A 27,634-nucleotide genomic window follows, 5' to 3' on the forward strand; every position below is an offset into this window, starting at 1 on the left:
TACAAGCAGCGCGACGGACGGCACGCAGACATGGAGGATTACCCCCTCGTCTGCCTTTAAATAGCTTAGCTTTTCTCTTTCCGCTCCTCGGCGGCCCCACAGATTCAACCGGGGCCGGGGAGTTTTATGGCGGCTGATTCTTGCAGATCTCAGCCCTCAATAAAAAAAAAATCACAAGAAAAGCGCACTCTGACTGAAAGAGGAAGGAGGGAATACAATCGAAAGGATTATGACCTTCAAATATACAGCGACGCCCAGGCAGGCAACTAGAGCCAAATTTCGGGGGGGGCTGAAAAATATTTCGGGGGGGGCTAAGTCTTCGAGCCATAGGCAGAGTGGCTGTAAGCAGGGGTGAAACCACAACAAAAGCCTCATTAACGAGTAAATGGTCTTTTAAAGACCTGTGAAGTACTCGGGTGCGGCTGCAATTAGATGGACGCCAGCCCGTGAGGCTGTCTCAGCCGGGCTGACACACACGACGGGGGGGGCTGAAGCCCGGTGAGCCCAATGGGTGTTGCGCGCCTGGCGACGCCCCAGTCTTTTTCAGTCTCGAGGACAGGGGTCAGAGGTCAGGTAGCAGCGGTGGAGTCGTTTATTGCACACACCAGACACAGAACACTCAGTGACAGTACAAGGTTCTGTCACACAGAACATATATTCAACCGAGAGCAGCAGGACAAGCTCCCCTTACACAGACTGCAGCAGTGTAAGTTTCCTTCTCACTGAGAGTCAGCAGCAGTGCAAGCTTCCTTCTCACTCAGAGCTGGCAGCAGTGCAAGTTTCCTTCTTACCCAAAGCCAGCAGACGTGCGAGCTTCCTTCTCACACAGAGCCAGTAGCAGTGCAAGCTTCCTTCTTACACAAAGCCGGTAGCAGTGCGTACTTCCTTCTGACACAGAGCAGCCTGTAGTACACGCCTCCGTCTTACACAAATCCAGCAGGGGTGAGAGCTTCCTTCCTACACAGAGCCAGTAGCAGTGCAAGCTTCCTTCTCACTCTGAGGTGGCAGTTGTGTAAGCGTCCTTCTCACACAAAGCCGGCAGCAGTGTGAGCTTCCTTCTCACACAGAGCCAGCAACACTGCAAGCTTCCTTCTCACGAAGAGCAGTGTGAGCTTCCTTCGCAAAAATAGCCAGTAAGAGTGTAAGCTTCCTTCTCAGAGAGAGCGAGCAGAAGTGCAAGCTTCCTTCTCACACAGAGCCAAGAACAGTAAAAGCTTCCTTCTCAGAGTCAGTAGGAGTACAAGCTTCCTTCACAAGGAGAGCCTGCAACAGTGCAAGCTTCCTTCTCACGCAGAGCCAACAGCAGCACAAGCTTCTTTCTCACACAGAGCCAGCAGCAGTGCAAGCTTCATTCTCACACAGAGCTGCTAGGAGTGCTAGCTTCCTTCTCACAGACAGCCAGCAGCAGTGTAAGCTTCCTTCTCACACAGAGACAGCAGCAGTGCGAGCTTCCTTCTCACACAGAAGCGATAGCAGTGCAAGCTTCCTTCTCACATGGAGCTGGCAGCAGTGTGAGCTTCCTTCTCACACAGAGCTGGCAGCAGTGCAAGCTTCCTTCTCACACAGAGCCAACAGCAGTTCAAGCTTTCATCTCACATAGAGCCGGCAGCAGTGTGAGCTTCCTTCTCACCCTGAGCCGGCAGCAGTGTGAGCTTCCTTCTCACCCTGAGCTAGCAGCAGTGCGAGCTTCCTTCTCACCCTGAGCTAGCAGCAGTGCGAGCTTCCTTCTCACACAGAGCTGGCAGCAGTGTGAGCTTCCTTCTCACACAGAGCCAAGAGCAATGCAAGTTTCCTTCTTACACAGCCAGTAGGAGTGCAAGCTTCATTCTCACAAAGAACTAAGAACAGTGCAAGCTTCCTTCTCACACAATGGTGGTAGCAGTGCAAGCTTCCTTCTCATACAAAGCCGACAGTGTAATCTTCCTTCTCACATAAAGTCGATAGTGTAAGCTTCATTCTCACACAGAGCCAGCAGCAGTCTGAGCCTCCTTCTCACACAGTCGGAAGCTTGTCAAACAACCGAAACAGGAAGCAACGCTGCAATTTTCTCACTTACTGATGTACACAAAATCCCTAACTTTTTTTATATAACGCCTAATACCACACTTCTGACATTTGTGAGGGTTGTAAATGAAATATATTACTACTAAATGTAATGGCACAAAATGACAGATAGCAATGACAGAGCTGAAAGTAGCACTGCTAACGCCCATCATAAATGCAGATAAGGCAGACAATGGGCAGCACCAGGGTAAGCTTTCCTCACACCACAGTGCTTAATTTCTGCCGGGGACCAGAACTTATTATTCAGACACTGACCAGGAACAAAAGTGGGAATGACAGCAAATGGAGAAAGAAAACAGCAACAAAGGGAGAAAGCAGAGAAAAAAAGAAGTAGCAAGAGTGAGCTAAAGAGCCAGGAAGTGTAGACTGAGGTCAGTGGTTAATTTGTAGAAGAATAAGTGCTGGGGCTCAAAGTTTCTTTTCAGAATCAACAATCAATCAATCAGGTTTCTTGCAAAGCGCGACTACTCACCCGTTAGGGTCTCAAGGCGTGGGGGGATCTGTGGTTCAGTCGTAGAGACAGGTCTTGAGGTCCTTCAATCAATCGGTCAGGTTTCTTGATCAAGCACCAAGCCTGTCTGCTCCCGATTCCACTTCTTCTCTATTTCATCCATCACACACTCTCTGCCCCTTTATCTCAATCTTGCACAGTCTTTTTCATCCCTGCTTTCTCACGGTTGTTCCATCTTTCTCCTCTTTCCTCCCATTTTTGCCTTTCGTTGCTCTGGGTTAAAGCCAGATGATGTTCCGGTGCCGAACACCTGCCACCACCGGCACAAATTCAGCACTGAGTAGCTCTATTTTATATGGCTATTTTCAGTTATTTTCTGATAAGACTAAATGTTTCTCTTAGGCACCCTTACATTTGATTATATTACTTTTACACTAATTTAATTATTTGCCTTTTCGGCATTATGTTTGTAATGCTTGAACTGTTACGTTCAAACAATGTGAACGTAAAAGAAAATAAGCACTGGTGGGGGGGGGGAAGAAAGAGGCATGAGGTGTAATTAAGGCTGGGAAGCATATTGTGTCTAACAACTGTGGTATTCAGCAGCCGCGGAGTGGGGTTGTGAAGAAAACCTTTTGTTCCCCTGCATTTATTTTATTAGCGTATTTGTATACAAATGACACTGTGCCTGGCGTGGGGCACGTGTGCAGCAGTGACGTAAGCCACCCAGTTGTACCTTTTGCCTCGGAGCCCCGACTCTTATTGGAAGGTCGAGAAGTGATGCTCATTGGAGGGAATTACTTACGTGTGTAAACACAATGAAAACAACTATTTGCAGTAGCCAGGGCCGTCTTTAGCGCTGGTGGCACCTCGTGCAACAATGTTTGTTGACGTCCCCCCAATGACCACCTCCGCCACGGATTCCCTTACTACCACACTTTAACTGTGCCCCTCAAGTCTCCATAACCACTATCTTTCAGATGCATTTAAGTCGTTTTATAGCGCCACTCATACAAGTGTAGGGTTTTGGAGCACTTTACATCACACTACACAGAGACAAACAATCATACATTTGTAAATCAGCGTATAGGAAACGTTACATAAGCCCGGAGGCTACAAGGTGTAGGAGTCACATGTCAACCATACTAGTAGGCAGGATAGTTTAAGAGTGCTTGCTCTGGAGAAACACAAACTCGGAATTTAAAATGTAACATCATGGTTGGGGGTTCTCTTTAATAATCAGAATTGATGTCTCTCCAAATGAACCCTTTTACCAGCATTAGGATAACGAAAGAATGGGGGAAATCATAACACTCTAATCTATACCTTGCAGTTTTCATTCAGCTCTTTGATGAGGGTTGATAGCTCACAGTCCTAGGTCAGAATTTTAATTTCTAAACTACAAGTAATGAAACGATCTCTCTGACAAAAGCAGCAACCCACAGACCTATTTACATCATATGCACTTTGTGATCTGAAGGGTACACGTTCTTTGCAACAGGCACATTAACCCTCTGCGCTACCTTACCATGAGTCAAAACTTCCACTAGACAAACCTTTGATCTCTTTCCAGGAAGAACATTAATCATTGGAGTTATCTTGACATTTTTATTGTTGCCTGAAAATTGCTGGAGGGCAAGAATGCTGCAGGTGGTGCTTTTAAAACCAAAATATACTTGCAAACACGACGCCCCGACCCGAGGTCAGCGCCCCGTGCAGTCGCACCGCCCTAGAGCCGGCCCTGGCAGCAACCCATTGAAGGTGTACAACGTGTGACAGAAAACACCAAGGGCAGCACTAAACAGGCGATGCCACAGGCACTGAAACTGCACTAAAAGAAATATAAAAACACAAGCCCAGCAGAGCGCGTGCAGCATATGCGCCATTTAATAGGAGGCAGCGGAGGTGTTCCCGCCCCCGGGTGAGGGGCTAGACACGTGTGTAGCGGTCTTCAGAGCTCGGCAGACTGCAGCCAGTGACCAGAAACAGAACCCATGCCCCCACAGGAAGGCCGGATTACACACAGGAAACGGATATAACACAAATTAAACCCAAGAGAGTCGGAGCATCAGCCGCAGCAGGCGCCAGACAGAGGGAAGCAGCCAGGGCTCGGATTCTGTACAAAGAGCTGTCACAGGGCTTTGATTGTGTACAGAGAGGTTATCACAGGGCTCGGAGTCACACTGTACACAACTTCTCACGGGGATCTGATTCTGTACTTTGAGACTGTCACTGACATTCGAGTCCCTGTCGAGGTAGTTTCACACAAGGCTCTGATTGTGTACAGAGAGCTTATCACACGGCTACAAATCACACTGCACACAGAGCTTTGCACAGGGCTCTGATTCTGTACAAAGAGCTTGTCACTGGCCTTCGAGTCACTGTACACATGGCTTTGCACAGGGTTCTGATTATGCACAGAGAGCTTATCAAAGGTGTTGAAAATTGGGTTTCTGGCTGGCTGGGGTAGGCACCGGAGCCAGGCAGAAACCACCACTGTAGTCGGGGCAAGTAAGTTACACACCAAAGATAACCTGTGCTCACCCTCTGGTAGCGAGGCGCAGAGAAGGCAGGCTTATCATCAAAGGCGATGTGTAAAGCGTTTGCGCAACACACATAGACACACAATGAACACACCACAGAGGAGACTCCACACAGAATTATATAAAAGTATATATAGTATATTATACATAAAACAAGACCGAAACGACATGAATCATAAATACTGTGCATACTATGCAAATACTGAGATAGCACTCGTTATGCTGGACAATGCAAGGATCAAAACGACATACATCATAACATCGGCGCATGTTGTGCCAGTGAGGTCAGAGGAAAAACACATGTATCACCAAATGCCACCATAAGTATAAATATTTTGCAGGTACTGCAGACTGGTTTAAAAACAACACATGAACCATGAAAATGCAGGGCCCTGCACCTCTGCGCTCGTGCTAGCAGCGCCATGGCAGTTCCTAGTGAGTCCAGCTGAAACAAGCATATTTATGTACAAAGCATGGGCCGCAGGAACACCTGCGTGCCTGCTTGATGCGATACGGTAATTCACCACAACGATCTCTGAACGAGAATTGGCAACCGGACTGTCCCGTTACAGGAAAGGTATCGCAGCTGCATCAAAAGCCCTGGAGTCATAGTACGATCCTGGGTAAGGGACCCCACAACCTGTCAGTAACTGGTGCGTACGTCCCCTGCCATACCTCTGCGGCCCGCACTTGTCAATATCCAGTTGCCTACGTACAATACCGGCCGGTCAGCCCAAAGCAGAGGGAAACGCTGGTGTGGGTAAAAGACCTCACACAGTCCTATCTGCACTCCTACTGGGGTTTGGCTGTATGAGAGTGAGAGGGGCAGTAGGAGCAGCCTTGCCTCCTTCCGTATCAGACGGGAGCTGCCGCGAGTGAGGTTGGCCGTCCCAGTCTTCGGGGCATGTTTCCTCTTCGGTACGGCGGCTTCCCCAGAGGAGCAGTCCCACTGGGGGGTTCTAAATATCTGGCCACGCTATCCCCAAACAGGGAGAGGATGCCACTCGCCATCACTTTTCCCCCAGGTGCTGTACGTTGCAGTCCCCTCGCTGCGGGCCGTACCTGGAACAAACACCAGCCTCTCTTTGTGCGATTCGAAGCTCTTGGATCTGCGCTGTCGGGGTACACAAGCAGCACTCACCACGCGCTGGTTGAGAACTTCCTCCCAATAATGCCCGCACCTTCCTGGCCAGATTTTGTAGGGGAAAGCGAAGTGCTTGAACCGGCTGATTTAAAAGAGGAGCGCTCACTACATGCTGTCCTTTGGGAACTGATATGGCTGGAGTCCCACGGCCAGGAGAAAAGGCAGAGTCTTTTCTGATCCTGAGACTGATGAACAGGGTGCAAGCCAACATGCCCTTGCAGAATACTGGAGCACATGGCGAGGAGGAGGCAGGCAGGCCAGCACATGAATTTCCGTTTAGCAGAGTGGCAGTCCCTCTAGCAGCCCAGCAGGCAGCACAACAAATCAAGCAGTCCCAATGGCGGTCCCTTCTGGTAGCACAGCGGTCCCCTGACAATGTGAAGCATGTACACCCACCAGCGTCAGGTTACAAGTCCACACAGTGTCTAGAAACATGGGGTCTGAGCCCCAGTACTTACACTCAAAAATGTATGTGATCAAGGGGTGACTGCATAGGAACCCTTAGAAGTTCACAACAATCCCTTTCAGCCCAGCCCTGGCCCCAGGCAATCAGAAGGGGGTACATCAGCGCCTTTGTGCGAGGGCAGGACACAGCCGATATAAATCAAAAGTGTGAACAACCTTTCCCTCTCCCAACCTAGGAAGACTATCAGTATGCAGATGAATGCAGATGTATCCCCGGTCACACCCAGTCCTTCCTGTGTTGTGGCTGTCTGGAAAGTATGCACCAAGTGTAGCTGTCACCCAGTCCAGATGTGTATTGGAGTCAGGCTGCAAAGCACAACGAGTCATAAGCACAGAGAAATGCCCAATTTCTAAAAGTGGCATTTGTAAAATAGTAATGTAAAATCCAACTACACCAGTAAGCATAATTTATCACTACCATTCTAAACATGGCAACACCACCTTTTCTGATCATGAGCTATCACTTAAAATATATAAGGGACCCAATGCTAGCCTATGAGAGGAGTAGGCCTCACCAGTGGCGTCACTAGGGGGGTGCGGACCGCACCGGGTGACACCCTCACGGGGGGTGACACCAAAGGGCCGGTCCAGTCGGTGTGTGTGGGGTGCACTGCACCGTCCGTGCAAAATGTTATTGAAACAAACAGTCCAGATTCCGAAACCGAAACGCAAGGACCGTGGACGCGACGCGCGCAACCTAACCTAAACGGTTACTTCTATTCAGCAGGAGGAGGTGCCGCCTGTGCGCAGAGCGCACGGTCTCCTCCTCCGCCGCGTCTGCGCGCCTGACGTCACGTCGTCACTAGAGAGGTGCAGTGCAGTCGGCGATGTTGTGAATCCTGACCCCCCGCATGCGCATTGGGCCTCAAGTGCGCGTGACTCACGAGGGACGAGTAGGGTGTCCGTGCTTAGTGTGCACTCCTTCTCGGAGCTCCCTCCAGTCTGCACCCGAGGCCGAGGGGGGTCCGTGCTCACACCCCGAGCCTGGGGTCATCCCTCTCCATGCGGAGCCTTGAATAATATTAGTGGGGGGGGGGGGGTGTTCTTCCAAGGGTCTTGGAAGCACGTGGTTAGCCCTGTGCCTCGCGTGAACTGATCGCTGCAGACTTTGGGGTCCCCCCTGGCGTCCTTGTGGATCGACCCCTCAGAGGTTGAGAAGGCTCCGAGAGGTCTGTTCTTACCCCTGCTGAAGTGAGGGGGCTCCGATCCCCCCCTCCCAACCCTGGTACGTCTGTGGATCGTGGAAGGAACCCTCAGAGGGTTCCCAGCATCAGAAGCGCCGTGACGTGCTGCACGTACACCACCTTCTGGGAACGTCCAGGGCGGCATTAGGTAAGTGGAAAAACACTTTGAGGTGCTACATTGGCAAAGGTCTCCCACGCTGGTTGGGATGGGATGGTCCAGTGCTGCTTTCACACTGCGCTGTTGGCATTTATCTTAATAAACTCATTATAATACAGGGTCCCAAGTGTCTGAATGGAAATGGCAAAACCGTGGCTGGGCGCGCCACTCACCCCTAAGGAAGGAAGACTGAGTCATTCACTCCGACCTCGTTCTTTCCATTCATAGGCTTTGATTTAATAAAGCAGTGCATTGTGGGAGTTGTATTTTTCATTTGCAAGTACCCAAACTGTTTAATGCGTGCGCGCCTCAAATTCACAAGATGCACATAACGATCAAGATGACAGTGCGCGTGATTCTGATGTAATGTCCGCGAGCACGCGCGACAGGCTGTCCTAGTTCCGACCCGGTTTTATTTTTCTGCTTTGCATTTTTTTTTGCATCTTTTATATAGCGCGAACTCGACCCGAAGGTATTGGAGCGCTGTACGTGAGCACCGTATTTACATTACATATTCAGGCACGGGGAGATTAAGTGATTTGCCAGAATCACAGTATGTGGACGCGACCCCGAGACTCGAACCCTTTTCTCGAGTGCCTCAGTAATGCAGGAGGGAGGCTGCCCAGGACAGGTCGTGAGCTCTGCTGGCGGGTACAGGCCAGGGTGTGTGGGAGCTGGGGGGGGTCGGGAGTACACGTATCGATTCCCGGAGCGTCCCAAGGAAAGGGCAGCGATTGAGTGTCTCAAGGCACAGACCGTGGGTAGGAAAGCGGCAATCTGATTAAAAACAGAACCGGGAGACGATGGTAGAGAGTAAACAAAGGTAAACTGGAGACCGCATAAAGTGTGTGTGTTGAAGCTGCCTTTAAAGTGCGTGTGTGTGCGTGTGTTGAACTTGTCTTTAACTTTTCAGGCAAAAGCACTCACTGATTTCTGAACAGTGAGTGTAAAAGCATTAAGGTAACCATGTTGTTCCTGCTTACATTTCACATGGTTTGCAAAATTTTGCATTCCCTATGAGTGTTTGCTTTTTCCAGGATGCTGTCACTTTTTTCTTGTAGGCCACACATTGCTCTTGCCCAGTGCGTAATTTAAATTGAGCCGCATCCAGGTGTTTATAGCTGGCAACAATTGGGTTGTAGTTGAAGTCTGAGTTTTTCTCAGTGGGGCAGTATGGTGTTCAGTGGGGGAGAGGATGTAGCACTATGGCCAGAGCTGCTGAATTTGGAACTGGGGAACCAGGTTCAGCCTTAATAACCAGTCCACCAGACCACCCTCCTGAGAGAGCACAATCCCATGCTAGACCTTAGAAGGCTTCGCAAGACATTAGAAGCCCCGGTGTCGTAGCACCAGCAGGTGGACCCTAGCATGACAAGTGTAGGTTAACCTTCAAGGCTTGTCCACCACTATTCATACTGAAGTTCACCTCCAGTCTTGCGTGCAGGCCTATGAAGCAGCACACCCTAGAACAGTGACCCTGTCACTGAGATCACAGGACCCTTGAGAAGGGCCAGCTATAGGGCAGTGCAACCGGTGTGACTGCACCAGGTGTTCACTTTAGGTGGAGGCATCATTTTTGCAAGTCTATTATGGTTTTAAAAGTGCTTGCTGCCTCCTTCCTGGCCTCCAGTAATTTTCGGTAACAATAAAAATGTCATAATGACTCTGATTAATGTTCTTCCTAGAGCGAGATCGGAATTTTGTCTAATGGAAGATTTGACTCATGGAAAGGTAGTTCAGAGGGTTAATGCACCTGCTGCAAAGAACATGTACCATGCAGATCACAAAGTGCACATAATGTAAATAGGCCAGTGGGCTACTGCTTTTGTCAGAGAGATCCTTTTGTTACTTGCAGTTTATAAGTTAAAATCCTAACATAGAACAGTGAGCTATTAACTGTCATCTACTCCGCAGCAACACAAGTCACATTTTTTATGAACTTTTGATACGCTTGAGCTACAAACAATTTATTAGTTTAAATGGTCAGATCATGCTGCAGATCTTGCATTATGAGGCAAATATGGCAGAGCCATTATTATTTAGAAAACATTTGTAAACTAGTATTTTTAGCCATTCATGTTTGAACTGCTGTTTTGGAAAAGGGAGAAGTGCTGATGAGAGAAACTCCATGGCTCGGAGACAAATGGCTTGTGCTTCCACATTTTATCGTATTTGGGACATTCTGTGATTAGAAGCATATCCCACTTTGTGAACACATTTTACTGTCATAACTCATTATAACCTTAAATAATCATGTGTATTCATTGGTTGATAAAACTGGGCAGTAAAACCAAACAAATACAAAAAAAATGGGATGTTTGCGCATTCTGGCCACACCTCTGGCTCCGCCCACTGAGCCAATCCTTGGGTCATTCCCGCCCTCTGATTCTCCGCCCACAGTTCCCCTACTTTTTCCCCCACTTCGACCACTGATATATCGTGTTGCTGGATAGTGGGAACACCACACCAGTACAAAGTACCATACCTATGATATTATAAATTCCAATAAACTGTTGACTAGCAGGTAGCCCACTGTACAACCTCATTAATGAGTCATTATCACACTGTTGTTAACAGGCACATTTTGTAAATATAGGACCTACATTTACAAACGTTACTAAGGATTCTCTATGGTCCCGTTATTTGCCAACTGTGTCCACTGGCGGACTCGGGCGGACTCGGTCCATGCGGTAAGTCGTGAGGGGGTGACACCATGAGTTACCCGCACCGGGTGACACCAACCCTAGTGACGCCACTGGGCCTCACGGCAGTGAAAAACGAAATAGGCTGTTTGTCACCACCAGGACGTGCCACACATAACAGCACTACCTACCTTTTACTTACACAGTGCTCTGCCTTTAGGGCTACCAGAGGGCTACCTAGGGGCTGACCCATGTGTAATAAAAGGGGAGTTTAAGGTTTGGCCAGTAGTTTTAAATGCCAAGTTAAAATGACAGTAAACTGCGCACACATGGCCCTGCACTGGCAGGGTTGAAAGGCTATTTCTGCGGGTGGCCCAAGCAGTGCTACAGGCCACTAGTAGCATTTAAGTTACAGGCCCTTGGTATATGGGATACCACTTTACAAGTGACTTGCAAGTAAATCGAATATGCCAAACAGGTGTAAACCAATCATATTATGTTTAGAGGAGCGAGCACTTGCACTTTAACACGGATTAGCAGTGGTAAAGTGCCCAGAGTCCTAAACCTGACATAAAGGTCAGAAAACTAGGCAGAGGAAGGCAAAAAGTTTGGGGATAACCCTGCAGAAAGGGCCAGGTCCAACAACAGGGCTCCGAGTCATTCTGTAGATGGAGCTTCTCACAGGGCTCTGATTCTGTACTGAGAGCTGGTCACTGACCCACGAGTCACTGTACACATAGCCGTGCAAAGGGCTCTGATTCTGTATAGGGAGCTTCTCACAGGGCTCTGATTCTGTATAGGGAGCTTCTCACAGGGCTCTGATTCTGTACTGAGAGCTGGTCACTGACCCACGAGTCACTGTACACATAGCCGTGCAAAGGGCTCTGATTCTGTATAGGGAGCTTCTCACAGGGCTCTGATTCTGTATAGGGAGCTTCTCACAGGGCTCTGATTCTGTATAGGGAGCTTCTCACAGGACTGAGTCACTCTGTACACGGAGCTTCCAGCAGGGTGCCGAGCCTCGCATAAGGCTCTCAGCCTGTACAGTCTCTCTCACAGGCCTCTGATTCTGTACGGAGAGCTTGTCACTGGGCTCAGAGTCACACTCTACACATAACCTCTCACAGGGTTCCGATTCTATACACAGAGCGTCTGACAGGGCTCTAATTCACCCTGTACACAGACCTTCTCAAAGGACTCGGATTCTGTACAGAGAGCTTGTCACAGGGTGCTGACACGTGCATATGGCTCTCAGCCTGGACAGAGAGCTTCTTCAGAGCTCTGAGTCACTCTGTACATGGAGCCTCACAGGGATCTGATTATGTACCAAGAGCCTCTAACAGGGCTCTGAGTCACTCTGTACGCATAGTTTTTAGCAGGGTACCAAGCCTCGCATAGGGCTTTCAGCTTGCACAGTGTCTATCTCACAGGGCTCTGATTCTGTACAAAGAGCTTGTCACAGGACTCCGAGTCACCCTGTACACATAGCTTCTCACAGGGCTCTGATTCTGCACACAAAGCTTCTAACAGGACTCTGAGTCAGACAGTGCATAGAGCTTCTAGCAGGGTGACAAGCCTTGCATAAGGCTCTCAGCCTGTGCACAATCTTTCTAACTAGGCTCTGATTCTGTAAAGAGAGCTTTTAACGGGGATCTGTGTCACACTGTACATTGAGCTTCTCACAGGGTGCTGAGTCTTACATAAGGCTCTCAGACTGTACATAGAGCCTCTCACAGGGCTCTAACACTGGACAGAGAGCTTCTTACTGGGTGCCAAGCCTGCATATATAGCTAGTTACAGGGCAACACGTGTGTATGCACAGCTTCGCACAGGATACTAGACCTGTTCATAGTTTTTTCTCTAAAAGAGCTTTGAGTCTGTACACAGAGCTTTTCAAAGGATGTCACGCTTTGCATATTTCTCCGAGCCTGTACACAGAACCTCTTACTGAGCCGGTACACAGGGCTTCTTACAGAGCACTGAACCTGTAAACAGAGCTTCTTACGAGCGCTGTGCCTATACACACAGCTTCTTACAGAGCACCGAGCCTGTGCACAGAGCTTCATACAGAGCACCGAGCCTGTGCACAGAGCTTCTTACAGAGCACTGAGCCTGTACATAGAGCTTCTTACTGAGCAATGGACATGTACACAAAGCTTCTTACAGGCCTCTGAGCCTGTACACAGAGCTTCTCACGAGCACTGTGCCTGTACATAGAGCTTCTTACAGAGCACTGTGCTATTACACAAAGCTTCTTATAGAGAAATGAACCTGTACACAGAGCTTCTTAGAGCACTGAGCCTGTACACCGAGCTTCTTAGAGCACAGAGCCTGTACACAGAGGTTCTTACTGAGCCTGTACACAGAGCTTCTTGCAGAACACTGAGCCTGTACACAGTTTCCTACAGAGCGCTGAGCCTGTACACAGGGTTTCTTACGAGCCCTGAGCCTATGCACAGAGCTTCTTACAAGCACTCAGCCTGTACACAGAGCTTCTTACAGAGCACTGAGCCTGTACACAGAGGTTCTTACTGAGCCTGTACACAAAGCTTCTTGCAGAACACTGAGCCTGTACACAGTTTCCTACTGAGCCTGTACACAGTTTCCTACTGAGCCTGTACACGGGGTTTCTTACGAGCCCTGAGCCTATGCACAGAGCTTCTTACAAGCACTGAGCCTGTACACAGAGCTTCTTACAAGCACTGAGCCTGTACACAGAGCTTCTTACAGAGCACTGAGCCTGTACACAGAGCTTCTTACAGAGCACGGAGCTTGTACACAGAGCACGGAGCTTGTACACAGAGCTTCTTACAGAACACTGAGCCTGTACACAGAGCTTCTTATGGAGCACTGAGCCTGTACACAGAGCTTCTTACAGAGCACTGAGCCTGTACACAGAGCTTCTTACAGAGCACTGAGCCTGTACACAGAGCTTCTTACAGGGCACTGAGCCTGTAAACAGAGCAAAGTGCCTGTGCCCAGAGCTTCTCACCAGGCTCTGACCCTTGCAGAAGGCTCAGTGTCTGCACAGTCTGAAGCCAGGGTTCTTTGGGTCTGTACACGTTGCCCCTCACTAGGGTGTAAGTCTAAACACTAAGACCTTACACATGGCTGGAACTCAGCACACTTTCCTTACAGGAAGTGGCGCACCAAGAGTGACAGAAAGGACAATGTCCCTCCAGCTTCCGGTTGGGGTAGTAAAAGACAGCCAGCCCTGGGGGCATAGGCCTCTTGCGCACCTCTGTCCCCAGCGCCTGATAACGGGCTCTGATGTGCACACTCTGACTTGACAAGTCTTAAAGTCTCAACATTGCCCAGATCCTGTCCCTGATGGTCGGTGTGCGGAACCTGGTGGTAAAGTGCTCAGATGGAGTTGGTGGTACCCAGAGTGAATGTATGGTAGTGTGGATACACTGCAATTGGAGAACTATTGTGCCAGCCTTTTCCCTCTGGCATCTAGCCCCAACACACACCACCCCCTACAGGTTACACACTACACAACAAAATGCCAGGCAATGCCGAAAACTAATATCCTAGAGCAGGCTTCTCCCACGAGTAGAGCGAGCTACTGGCAGCTCTCCCGCTACCTACAAGCAGCTCTCCTGTGTGCATCCCAGCCTGCAACATTAGAAGTGTTTGCTTGGTGGAAATAATTTAAAAAATATATATATATATATATATATATATATATATATCCAGACCACACTCCTTTGCTGTGAGCACAGAAGTCGAGCACACACGGGTTGTCAGGAAAGCAGCGCTTTAATAAATCACAATTGTTGAACAAAAAAAGGGTTTAGGCTAAACTCAGTAAGGCCGTGCCTATATCAAAAGTAACAATAACAATGCCAGTACTGATGGACTTTTTTACCACACTTTCTTATGTGGGAACATTTCGAAAGAAAACAAAATGAACGGGGGACCTTTTGTTTAGTCGATTTAATCAATCTGTTTATGCGTTTTGTTTTCAATTTCACAAAGACTTTTTTTGTGTATTTCCACAATTAACATTAAACTAATAACACAAAATATTTACTGTACATAAATAGACACATTCAACCACAGTCATATCAACATTCATTCCCATACCACACTGGACAGTCCAGAACCAAACATACTATGTATAAACAAGCAATCTAAATTCTCTTTAAAGACACAATTTACAATTTGGCCATAGAAAAATGGTGTATTCTGTAGGGAACAATATTGAGGGTTCCAAATGATTCTTTAAGTTCATTAGGCCAAAAGATAGAGGTCGACGCGTTTCAAGCCCCTTCTAGTACTGGGGCTCTCATCAGGACCTGGGAGCTGAAAGGAGAACACAAAAGGACTCTTACTAGACTGCTACCTCCTTTTAAATGCAACAGCCTCGCTATTAAAAGTGAGTTGTACCTGTGAAAGATGTGTCCACCAGATCTCTTGCCGTGTAAAATCTAAGTGAAAAAGTTAGACCAAGATTCAATCCAACTATATCGTGTTGACAACCAAAATTCAAAAACAACCAAACATACAAGTGACATTTATACTGTTTGACTTACGTGTAGAGATGATGGGACAGAATTAATCTAAAAAGGAATTAAGGAAACGATGTCAGGTCGTTGTCCTGTCAGGCACGGGATGTGACAATCAGATACCTGTAGTATATCAAATGCGCTATGAACGCTGCTCCGGGGCAAATGGCCTACCTTGAATCTCCGGGTTGTAGGCAAAAATCTATTGCTTTCGTCGATAATTTTTGTGCGTCGTAATCCAATCACTGAAAGAACCAACAAAAGGAATGTTGTCAGCGGAGTTGACGACCGCCAAAGGCACAGATGCGCTTTAATGCATTTGAATCGTCTTCATACCTTTGTTCGTTTCTTCTCATGCTTCAAACTCGGAGGAAATGAACTTCCGTGTTTGTGTTCCAAGTCTCGTGTGAATATAAACTTGTTTCACGCACTGAGTGTGTTCTGGGAAGTGTAGTTTATACTGTGTTTGCCGTTTAATTTATGATGAGGCATGTAAATACACTTCTCTTCACGCTATTGGATGTCCATGTATGTGACGGACAGATAAAGAAGTGCGGCTAGTCCCGTAATCGGAAAAAACGCGCTGTGTGAACAGACAGTAAGCGAACTTAGAATTGGTTAGCAGGGTAAAAGTCTTGAGGAAAGAGTGACAAACTTATAATGGAAAGCGCAATCAGGGGTTTTCCATTGTCATCCACTGCGATTTATGTCAATTCAAACCTGAGGGTGTTAGGTCAAAGATTATAAATTTCGGATAATTCATTAAGGCCGTTGATGGCTGAGTTAAATTTAACAATGAGCATTGCTTCACGCTGCGAGAGTTGACGTTCGAGGTCACCACCTCTTGAATCAGGATCCACTTTAGAAATGACAGTCCATTTTAGATCGGTTACTGAATGGTTGTATGTTTTCCAATGTTGGACAAGCGGAGCATTTTGAACATTTTTATTGATCCGCGATTTGTGTTGCGATATTCTCACTCTGATTTCTTGGCTCGTTTTGCCGATATACAATAGTCCACATGGGCAACGGATCGCATAGATCACATTTTTACTTTTGCAATTCGTAAAACAATCATGTTTCCAGTATATTGAGTTGTGTGTAAATAAATCCCCTTCTTCTGTTGACGAACAACAGGCACATGTGCCGCATTTATGGTGGCCAGTTATTGGAGGGAGGCCTACATATTCTCTTAGGGATTTGTTAGTTGTTGATGGCATAGAAGCTCGAACTATTTGATTGGAAATGCTGCGATCTTTTTTGAACGCAAAAAGAGGATAGTCACTTAGAGAGGAGTCCAGATTCTTGACCAAGTGCCAATTTTGTCGAATGATCTTTTTCAATGGGTTAGAGTTTGGACAGAATGTTGAAACACATACAATCTTCTGGAGAGGAGATTTTTCTTTCTATTTTAAGAGATCTTCACGTGGTGTCCACCACGCTCTTTTCATGGCTCTTTTTAATAATTTCTTCGGATAACCTCGCATTTTTAAGTTATCAAGCAGATTACTTGAATGAAGGTAATACTCATCTTTAAAGGTACAGTTTCTTCTAATCCTGAGAAACTGCCCGTAGGGCAAGTTCTCTCTTAAGTTCCTCGGATGACTGCTGGTGAAGTGTAGTGCTTTATTCCGATCAGTTGGTTTTTTGTACAGAGTTGACACTAGTCCATTGTTCGCTGGATATACCTCTACATCCAAAAAAGGTATCTTGGTCTTAGAATGGTTAAGACTAAATTTGATATCCTCCGTGCGATTATTGAGCCAGTCATGGAACAGGACCAAGTCCTGTTCATTACTTGTCCAGATCATAAAAACATCGTCTATATAGCGAACCCATTTTCCGATGTGGTGGGAGAAAGGGTTGCTATTATAGACGAATTTCTCTTCATACTTGGCCATGAAAAGGACTGCCAGTTCAGGAGCAAAAGGACAACCCATTGCTACTCCTCTTATTTGATAATAAAAGTCTCCTTTGAACTTGAAATAGTTCTTCTTCAGGGCGAAGCTTGCTAGGTCCATAATGAATTCCGTGGGAACTCTCGTTGGTTTTGGTCTACTCTCCAAATACAATTTAATCACTGCCAAGCCTTCTTCTTGCGGTATTTGAGTGTACAGTGAAACGACATCTAGTGTGACTAGATGGTGTTCGTTTTGATCAAAGACTGATTCTTCCAGGTGATTGATGAAGTCAGTCGTGTCACGTATGTATGATGGTACTTCTTGAATGAATGGTCTGAGAAAAAAGTCCACAAATTTCGATATCGGTTCTAAAAGAGAATCGCAGCCGGAGACTATCGGTCTTCCTGGTGGTTTTGAGGCATTCTTATGTACTTTGGGAAGTACATAGAAGAGGGGAATCCTTGGATTCTTGTTCCTTAAGAACTCAAATTCTTTCTTGTTAAGGAATCCTTGGTGGAAGCCTTCTTCAATTACCGGGAAAAGTAGATTTTGGAGCTCTGTTGTCGGGTCGTTCTTGATTTTCCTGTAACAATTGACATCTTCAAGTTGTCTAAGCACTTCTTTTGTGTAGTCTAAGGTGTCCCAAACTACAATTGACCCGCCCTTGTCCGCCTGCTTTATTATAATGGACGAATCTTTCTGGAGATTTAAGAGAGCCTGTGTCTGAGGCTTCGAAGTGTTGAATTTCACCCATCTTTTTTTCTTTTCCATTTCAGTGATTGCTGATAGAATTGTTTTTTCAAACGTAACCACTTCTTTAGGAATCTTACTCGTAGGTGGACAGAAGGAGGATTTTCTTTTCAAACCCGTGTTTTCAGTTAGTTCGATACATGGGTTAAGGGCAAAGAAGGTTTTTAATCTGATTTTGCGGCAAAATTCAATGACTTCCATTTTTAGTCGTACAAAATTTGTGTTCTTGGCGGGTACGAATGTTAGCCCTTTTTCCAAAATGCTTTGTTCTTCTTTGGTTAAAGTTTTTTTGGATAAATTGAACACTAATGATGGTTCTAGTTTTTGTAGTTTTGCCTTCGGGTGGACATTTCCCATGGTTGGGAGTTGAATCTGACCCTTCCTCGCGACTTCTGTTGGCCCCTGCCTAAAAAAGGCGTTTGTTGTTGTTGTTGTTGCGGTACAAAGTTTCCTCGTCTGTTGTTATTTCTATACTCTTCACTATTCTCTCCTTCGCTGCCACTCGAGGAGGATGAAGTATTTGAAAAAGTGATGAAGTTCTTCGATGATCTACCTTGGTATTCTGATAGGTATCTGCGTGAGTCAATTCGAGAATAGAAGTCCGGCTGCAGATAGGGGTACACTTTTTCAAGTGAGAAATTCCTTTTATCTTTTTCGAATTTGTTATCTTTTTGATTGACTGTATAGTCTCTAAACTCTCCAATTTCCTTTTCTACTTTGTCCAGTAAAGCTTTAGAATCCGTAATGATTTGGTTCGTTTTAATCTCTGATTCTAATGTCTCAATGTCTTCAAGTTGTTGTTTTGACAGACGTTGTGCTGTTTCTATTGTTAAAACCATCAGGTCCCGGCTGCACTTAGTTTCAATTTGGCTGTATCCTTTTTTATATTGAGGGTCTTCGGTAAAGATCACTGGGACATTCTTAATTTGTAGACCTCCTGGAATAGTGCCTGCTCTTAGATGTTGTATAAGGAAGTGGCCATGTAAGTCCGTCCTTATTTGTTTTTTCTTTAAACGTAGGAGCTTATCCGCCTCATTTTGGTTTTTTGCGGAGGAGCTTAGTGTGGCCGATGCGAAAAGGGGGGGGGCGTCTAGCAATTGTTTAATGTGTTCTTCGCTATACGCAAAGGTGTCTTTTTCTGACATACTCTCACACAAAGTGCAAAAGAAACCGCATTCACTCAACTTTATACAAATAACAAAAACTACAAGCGAATCTCACCAGAAGATTCTGAACAAACTACGTCAACTCTTCTCCCAGTTAAAAACCCAAATTTGTAGGGTGACCACCACGCAGAGAGTCCTCTGCTAATAACTGTTGAACAAAAAAAGGGTTTAGGCTAAACTCAGTAAGGCCGTGCCTATATCAAAAGTAACAATAACAATGCCAGTACTGATGGACTTTTTTACCACACTTTCTTATGTGGGAACATTTCGAAAGAAAACAAAATGAACGGGGGACCTTTTGTTTAGTCGATTTAATCAATCTGTTTATGCGTTTTGTTTTCAATTTCACAAAGACTTTTTTTGTGTATTTCCACAATTAACATTAAACTAATAACACAAAATATTTACTGTACATAAATAGACACATTCAACCACAGTCATATCAACATTCATTCCCATACCACACTGGACAGTCCAGAACCAAACATACTATGTATAAACAAGCAATCTAAATTCTCTTTAAAGACACAATTTACAATTTGGCCATAGAAAAATGGTGTATTCTGTAGGGAACAATATTGAGGGTTCCAAATGATTCTTTAAGTTCATTAGGCCAAAAGATAGAGGTCGACGCGTTTCAAGCCCCTTCTAGTACTGGGGCTCTCATCAGGACCTGGGAGCTGAAAGGAGAACACAAAAGGACTCTTACTAGACTGCTACCTCCTTTTAAATGCAACAGCCTCGCTATTAAAAGTGAGTTGTACCTGTGAAAGATGTGTCCACCAGATCTCTTGCCGTGTAAAATCTAAGTGAAAAAGTTAGACCAAGATTCAATCCAACTATATCGTGTTGACAACCAAAATTCAAAAACAACCAAACATACAAGTGACATTTATACTGTTTGACTTACGTGTAGAGATGATGGGACAGAATTAATCTAAAAAGGAATTAAGGAAACGATGTCAGGTCGTTGTCCTGTCAGGCACGGGATGTGACAATCAGATACCTGTAGTATATCAAATGCGCTATGAACGCTGCTCCGGGGCAAATGGCCTACCTTGAATCTCCGGGTTGTAGGCAAAAATCTATTGCTTTCGTCGATAATTTTTGTGCGTCGTAATCCAATCACTGAAAGAACCAACAAAAGGAATGTTGTCAGCGGAGTTGACGACCGCCAAAGGCACAGATGCGCTTTAATGCATTTGAATCGTCTTCATACCTTTGTTCGTTTCTTCTCATGCTTCAAACTCGGAGGAAATGAACTTTATCTGTCCGTCACATACATGGACATCCAATAGCGTGAAGAGAAGTGTATTTACATGCCTCATCATAAATTAAACGGCAAACACAGTATAAACTACACTTCCCAGAACACACTCAGTGCGTGAAACAAGTTTATATTCACACGAGACTTGGAACACAAACACGGAAGTTCATTTCCTCCGAGTTTGAAGCATGAGAAGAAACGAACAAAGGTATGAAGACGATTCAAATGCATTAAAGCGCATCTGTGCCTTTGGCGGTCGTCAACTCCGCTGACAACATTCCTTTTGTTGGTTCTTTCAGTGATTGGATTACGACGCACAAAAATTATCGACGAAAGCAATAGATTTTTGCCTACAACCCGGAGATTCAAGGTAGGCCATTTGCCCCGGAGCAGCGTTCATAGCGCATTTGATATACTACAGGTATCTGATTGTCACATCCCGTGCCTGACAGGACAACGACCTGACATCGTTTCCTTAATTCCTTTTTAGAGTAATTCTGTCCCATCATCTCTACACGTAAGTCAAACAGTATAAATGTCACTTGTATGTTTGGTTGTTTTTGAATTTTGGTTGTCAACACGATATAGTTGGATTGAATCTTGGTCTAACTTTTTCACTTAGATTTTACACGGCAAGAGATCTGGTGGACACATCTTTCACAGGTACAACTCACTTTTAATAGCGAGGCTGTTGCATTTAAAAGGAGGTAGCAGTCTAGTAAGAGTCCTTTTGTGTTCTCCTTTCAGCTCCCAGGTCCTGATGAGAGCCCCAGTACTAGAAGGGGCTTGAAACGCGTCGACCTCTATCTTTTGGCCTAATGAACTTAAAGAATCATTTGGAACCCTCAATATTGTTCCCTACAGAATACACCATTTTTCTATGGCCAAATTGTAAATTGTGTCTTTAAAGAGAATTTAGATTGCTTGTTTATACATAGTATGTTTGGTTCTGGACTGTCCAGTGTGGTATGGGAATGAATGTTGATATGACTGTGGTTGAATGTGTCTATTTATGTACAGTAAATATTTTGTGTTATTAGTTTAATGTTAATTGTGGAAATACACAAAAAAAGTCTTTGTGAAATTGAAAACAAAACGCATAAACAGATTGATTAAATCGACTAAACAAAAGGTCCCCCGTTCATTTTGTTTTCTTTCGAAATGTTCCCACATAAGAAAGTGTGGTAAAAAAGTCCATCAGTACTGGCATTGTTATTGTTACTTTTAATAAATCACAAGGCATGACGCGTTTCGTTCATTCGAACTTCCTCAGATGCCACAATTACGTGAATCATTTCAGCCCACATTTTTAAACTACAATGTCCATCTGTGATTGGCTGTGAACATTGTCTGCACTGCATCAGGGAAAACCTGGCTCGGACTTAGCCATGTAAGTCCATGCGGAACAGTCACCAAACGTAAGTACTTGCCCCAGTGGGCGGCGTCTGCTCCGTTTCCCCAGCTTGCCTATGTTCTCTTGCGGGCGCGATCTTCTACTGGCAGCTGCTCACCCGATCCCTCACGTCACCGCTGCCATCCCGGAGCACGAACAGTAGGCACTTCCCAAGTGAGGAGCCGCCTCCCACGAAGTCGTAGTCCATCTATAATGGCAAAATACACTGTTCCAGGTAAGCGGGTCTTCGGCGTTTTTGAAAAGTTTTCAAACTGCTACCAAAATGCCACCAATACCGCCGAATCACTTCCGAGGTGGGCGCTCACAGGGTGCTGATGGCTGCACCCCAAACATCCAGACCACACTCCTTTGCTGTGAGCACAGAAGTCGAGCACACACGGGTTGTCAGGAAAGCAGCGCTTTAATAAATCACAAGGCATGACGCGTTTCGTTCATTCGAACTTCCTCAGATGCCACAATTACGTGAATCATTTCAGCCCACATTTTTCATATATATATATATATATATATATATATATTTATTTATTTATTTAAATTTCCAACTCAACAATTCTGATCATTGACTTTGGTAACGACAATCATTGTAATATCCGCTCCAAGGTACCCTTCAGGATGAGTGTGTGCTGTACAAATCCAAGTTATTTTATATTTAAAGCTGATCTGTGAGTGATAAATCGTGTGACGTCATGGAGACTTACCACCACCTTGGTGCTTTGCAGCTATGGCTGCTCTGTATTACTCTTGTAGAGGGATTCCACGTTGCAAGAGCCTTTTTAGCCTTTCTAGGTTACTGCTGGCAAACCTGTTTCATGCACTGAGGTGACCACTGCTGGTAGTGACCTTGCTTAGGGTGACCACTGATGTAATCTTGTCTGATGTGGTCACTATTACAACAGTAATAATATTAGTAGCCCGGGATGATTTTCACTGAACCTAAGAACACAATGAACCCTTACTACAGAAAAGGTTGGAGACCCCTGACCCAGACACACCGAGGTGTTTCAACAACATCTCCAGCCAAACCCACCAAAATTTCTAACCCACTGATTTTTAATAAATACAACACTCTCGCCGGGAACAGCAGCACACGTTAACCACCGATGTGCAGCTCCTAACCCCAAGCAGACCCCGGGTGGGGGATGGAATCCTCGACATCAGGGTTGGAAGGCGCCCATATAGCAGAACATGCTATATACATACCACTCACATAACATGCACTTGTCCTTTGAAGCTCAACGTGCACTCCAGTGCCTCCAGCACTCAAATGGGAGAGATGGAAGAGTTAAAAGCACAAAGCCAAGCCACAGAAGTGAGATGGAAGCAGCAACGGGGTCACAGCTGGTGCAAGGACCAAAGCAGAGATGCTGTTCTCAGAAGCCCTCAGACAAGGAAGAGTAACAGAGGGCACTGCTGATGAAAAGTGCCAGAACCAAGCAGCCTTTCCAATTACAAGGAGAAACCAATAAAGAGAGACTTGGAAGGAAAGAAAGAGAGGAGATTCCACGGGTCTCACCCCGGCAACCGAGCAAGCAGATCACCCACGGAGACCCTTTCAGAACTAAAGAGCTGCAGATAGCTTGTGCCATTCAAACAACCTGCTAGACGCGGTGGAATCAACCAACCAACCGGTGCCCAAGGGACACATGGTCAGGACAGCCACCTACCATAATAGTAAACAGAAGGATCCTAAGAGCAATGTAAACATAAAGATAGCCGCCTAAGATAAATGTAAACATAAGGATAGCCGCCTAAGATAAATGTAAACATAAGGATAGCCGCCTAAGAGAAATGTAAACAAAGATAGCTAACTAAGATAAATGTAAACATAAGGATAGCCACCTCAGAGCAATGTAAACATAAGGATAGCTGCTTAAGATAAATGCAAACATAAGGATAGCCGCCTAAGATAAACGCAAACATAAGGATAGCTGCCTAAGATAAATGTAAACATAAGGATAGCCGCTGAAGATAAATGCAAACATAAGGATAGCCGCTGAAGATAAATGCAAACATAAGGATAGCTGCCTAAAATAAATGTAAACATAAGGATAGCCGCCTAAAATAAATGTAAACATAAGGATAGCTGCCTAAAATAAATGTAAACACAAGGATAGCCGCCTAAGTTAAATTTAAACATAAGGCTAGCTGCCTAAGATAAATGTAAACATAAGGATAGCCGCCTAAGATAAAGGTAAACATAAGGATAGCTGCCTAAGATAAATGTAAACATAAGGCTAACCTTAAACCCTTCCCCGCTCATGACGGAACCACTCCGTCATGAGCCACGGTTGCGCTGTGCTCATGACGGAGTGGTTCCATCATGCTGCGGCCGTTGGCGGCCGCTCCGCCCACGCGGCGCTAATTCCCCGCCTGTGCGGGCGATTAGCGCAGTGGGCGGAGACGTGACGGAACCACTCCGTCCTGAGCACAGCTCAACCGTGGCTCGTGACGGAGTGGTTCCGTCACAAGCACAGCGCCACCGCACCTGCCCCCAAACCCCCCCCAGCGCCGCGGCGGAATTGCTGCCGCGGCGAAGGGGTTAATCTAGGTGGTGCGTGTATCAGATACGGTAGCTTTGCATAACCATGATATAATTTATACTATTCCTCAATGGGCGAATGCATCCCTACAATACCCAAGCCCCCAGTCTGGACCGTCCCTACAGTGCCCAAGCTCCTTGTCTGCACCATTCTTACAGTACCCAAGCTCCGTCTACACCATCCAAGCTCCTTGTCTGCACCATCCCTACAATACCCAAGCTCCCTGGCTGCACCATCCCTAAAGTACCCAAGCTCCCTATCTGCACCATGCCTACACTACCCAAGCTCTCTGTCTACACCATCCACACAGTAACCAAGCTCCCTGTCTGCACCATCACTACAGAACCCAGGCTCCTCGTCTGCACCATCCCTACAGTACCCAAGCTCCCTGTCTGCATCATCCATACAGTCCCCAAGCTCCCTGTCTGCACCATCACTACAGTCCCCAAGCTCCCTGTCTGCACCATCACTACAGTCCCCAAGCTTCCTGTCTGCACCATCCCTACACTACCCAAGCTCCCTGTCTGCACCATCCCTACAATACCCAAGCTCCCCGTTTGTACCATCTCTACAATACCCAAGCTCCCCGTCTGTACCATCCCTACAGTACCCAAGCTCCTCGTCTGCACCATCCCTACAATACCCAAGCTCCCTGTCTGAACCATCCCTACAATACCCAAGCGCCCTGTCTGCCCCGTCCCTACAATACCCAAGCTCCCCGTTGTACCATCTCTACAATACCCAAGCTCCCCGTCTGTACCATCCCTACAGTACCCAAGCTCCTCGTCTGCACCATCCCTACAATACCCAAGCTCCCTGTCTGAACCATCCCTACAATACCCAATCGCCCTGTCTGCCCCGTCCCTACAGTGCCCAAGCTCCTCGTCTGCACCATTCTTACAGTACCCAAGCTCCGTCTACACCATCCATACAGTACCCAAGCTCCTTCTCTTCACCATCCCTACAATACCCAAGGTCCCTGTCTGCACCATCCCTACAGTACCCAAGCTCCTTGTCTGCACCATTCTTACAGTACCCAAGCCCCGTCTACACCATCCATACAGTACCCAAGCTCCTTGTCTGCACCATCCCTACAATACCCAAGCTCCCTGGCTGCACCATCCCTAAAGTACCCAAGCTCCCTATCTGCACCATGCCTACACTACCCAAGCTCCCTGTCTACACCATCCACACAGTACCCAAGCTCCCTGTCTGCACCATCACTACAGTACCCAAGCTCCTCGTCTGCACCATCCCTACAGTACCCAAGCTCCCTGTCTGCACCATCCATACAGTCCCCAAGCTCCTCGTCTGCACCATCCCTACAATACCCAAGCTCCCCGTCTGTACCATCCCTACAGTACCCAAGCTCCCTGTCTGCACCACCCCTACACTAACCATGCTCCCTGTCTGCACCATCCCTACAGTGCCCAGGCTCCCTGTCTGCACAATCCATACAGTACCCAAGCTCCCTGTCTGCACCATCCATACAGTACCCAAGCTCCGTATCTGCACCATCCCTACAATACCCAAGCTACCTGTCTGCACCATCCCTACAGTACCCAAGCTCCCTGTCTGCACCATCCCTACACTACCCATGCTCCCTGTCTGCACCATCCCTACAGTGCCCAAGCTCCCTGTCTGCACCATCCCTACACTACCCAAGCTCCCTGTCTGCACCGTCCCTACAGTTCCCAAGCTCACAATCTGCACCATACCTACAGTACCCAAGTGCTCTGTCTGCACCATCCATACAGTGCCCAGGCTCCCCATCCGCACATTCCCTACAGTGCCCAAGCTCCCTGGCTACACCATCCATACAGTACCCAAGCTCCCTGTCTGCACCACCCCTACACTAACCATGCTCCCTGTCTGCACCATCCCTACAGTGCCCAGGCTCCCTGTCTGCACAATCCATACAGTACCCAAGCTCCCTGTCTGCACCATCCATACAGTACCCAAGCTCCGTATCTGCACCATCCCTACAATACCCAAGCTACCTGTCTGCACCATCCCTACAGTACCCAAGCTCCCTGTCTGCACCATCCCTACACTACCCATGCTCCCTGTCTGCACCATCCCTACAGTGCCCAAGCTCCCTGTCTGCACCATCCCTACAGTGCCCAAGCTCCCTGTCTGCACCATCCATACAGTGCCCAGGCTCCCCATCCGCACATTCCCTACAGTGCCCAAGCTCCCTGGCTACACCATCCATACAGTACCCAAGCTCCCTGTCTGCACCACCCCTACACTAACCATGCTCCCTGTCTGCACCATCCCTACAGTGCCCAGGCTCCCTGTCTGCACAATCCATACAGTACCCAAGCTCCCTGTCTGCACCATCCATACAGTACCCAAGCTCCGTATCTGCACCATCCCTACAATACCCAAGCTACCTGTCTGCACCATCCCTACAGTACCCAAGCTCCCTGTCTGCACCATCCCTACACTACCCATGCTCCCTGTCTGCACCATCCCTACAGTGCCCAAGCTCCCTGTCTGCACCATCCCTACAGTGCCCAAGCTCCCTGTCTGCACCATCCATACAGTACCCAAGCTCCCTGTCTGCACCATCCATACAGTACCCAAGCTCCGTATCTGCACCATCCCTACAATACCCAAGCTACCTGTCTGCACCATCCCTACAGTACCGAAGCACCCAGTATGCACTATCCCTACAGAGCCCAAGCTCCCTGTATGCACCATCCATACATTACCCAAGCTCCCTGTCTGCACCATCCCTACAGTACCCAAGCTTCCTGTCTGCACCATCCATACATTACCCAAGCTCCCCATCCGCACCATCCATATAGTACCCAAGCTCCCAGTCTGCATTATCCTTACACTACCCAAGCTCCCTGTACGCTCCACCTCTTCACCAGCTGACGTCACGCCACTCTTACCCTACATTCCCCATCTGCTGATCCCTACACACCCAGGCATCTCGTGAACATCCCTTCAGCGGCCAGGCTCCCCCTCTACACTGACACACCTACAGCGAAGTTCCCCTACATCTTGCACTGCACCCTACATATATCACCTCCATTCTCGCAGCTCCTCAGAACCACTTGTTTCTCTCTCCTTCGCGGACTTCCCTCCCTACTGTCCCCGAGGCCCTCCCCTCAGCCTCCGGCTACTACAGGACCAGCTATCCGTCTGCAGCATCTCACTTCCGGGCTCCTGTCTTCTATCACCGTCCCTCCATGACTTCCCTGCTCCCTCGCCCTGCCTCCCGCATCCCCGTGGTACTCCCTTTCTCCATCCCCGCAGCATCCACAGATGTCAGACTCAGCTGCTCATGCTCTGCAGCATCCCAGCCCCCAGGCTTTGTTGCCTCCCTCCCTCCTCCACCCCTTACCTTCTGGTCCTCCATCGTGAGCTCCCGGCCAAGCTCCCACCTGCTGAGCTCAAGCCTCGGACCCTCGCCAGAGACCG

At 47.2% G+C, this 27,634-nt stretch overlaps 1 protein-coding gene across 2 annotated transcripts in view; it reads right to left on the reverse strand.

Moving 5' to 3' along the window:
- Positions 1-27,634, reverse strand: part of FSD1 (fibronectin type III and SPRY domain containing 1) — a 52,609-nt gene extending 24,975 nt beyond the window's left edge. The window contains exon 1 of one of the 2 annotated variants that reach the window (XM_085637796.1): positions 27,558-27,634. In XM_085637796.1, coding sequence (XP_085493922.1) covers positions 27,558-27,572 — 15 coding nt within the window. In that variant the 5' untranslated portion in view covers positions 27,573-27,634. Of the gene's footprint in view, positions 1-21,675; positions 21,811-27,557 lie in introns of those variants that run through there. The other variant, XM_085637795.1, reaches the window with a different exon arrangement.

The sequence above is a fragment of the Triturus cristatus genome, chromosome 12, assembly GCF_964204655.1.
Source record: "Triturus cristatus chromosome 12, aTriCri1.1, whole genome shotgun sequence".
In the NCBI taxonomy this organism is placed as follows: Eukaryota; Metazoa; Chordata; class Amphibia; order Caudata; family Salamandridae; genus Triturus; species Triturus cristatus.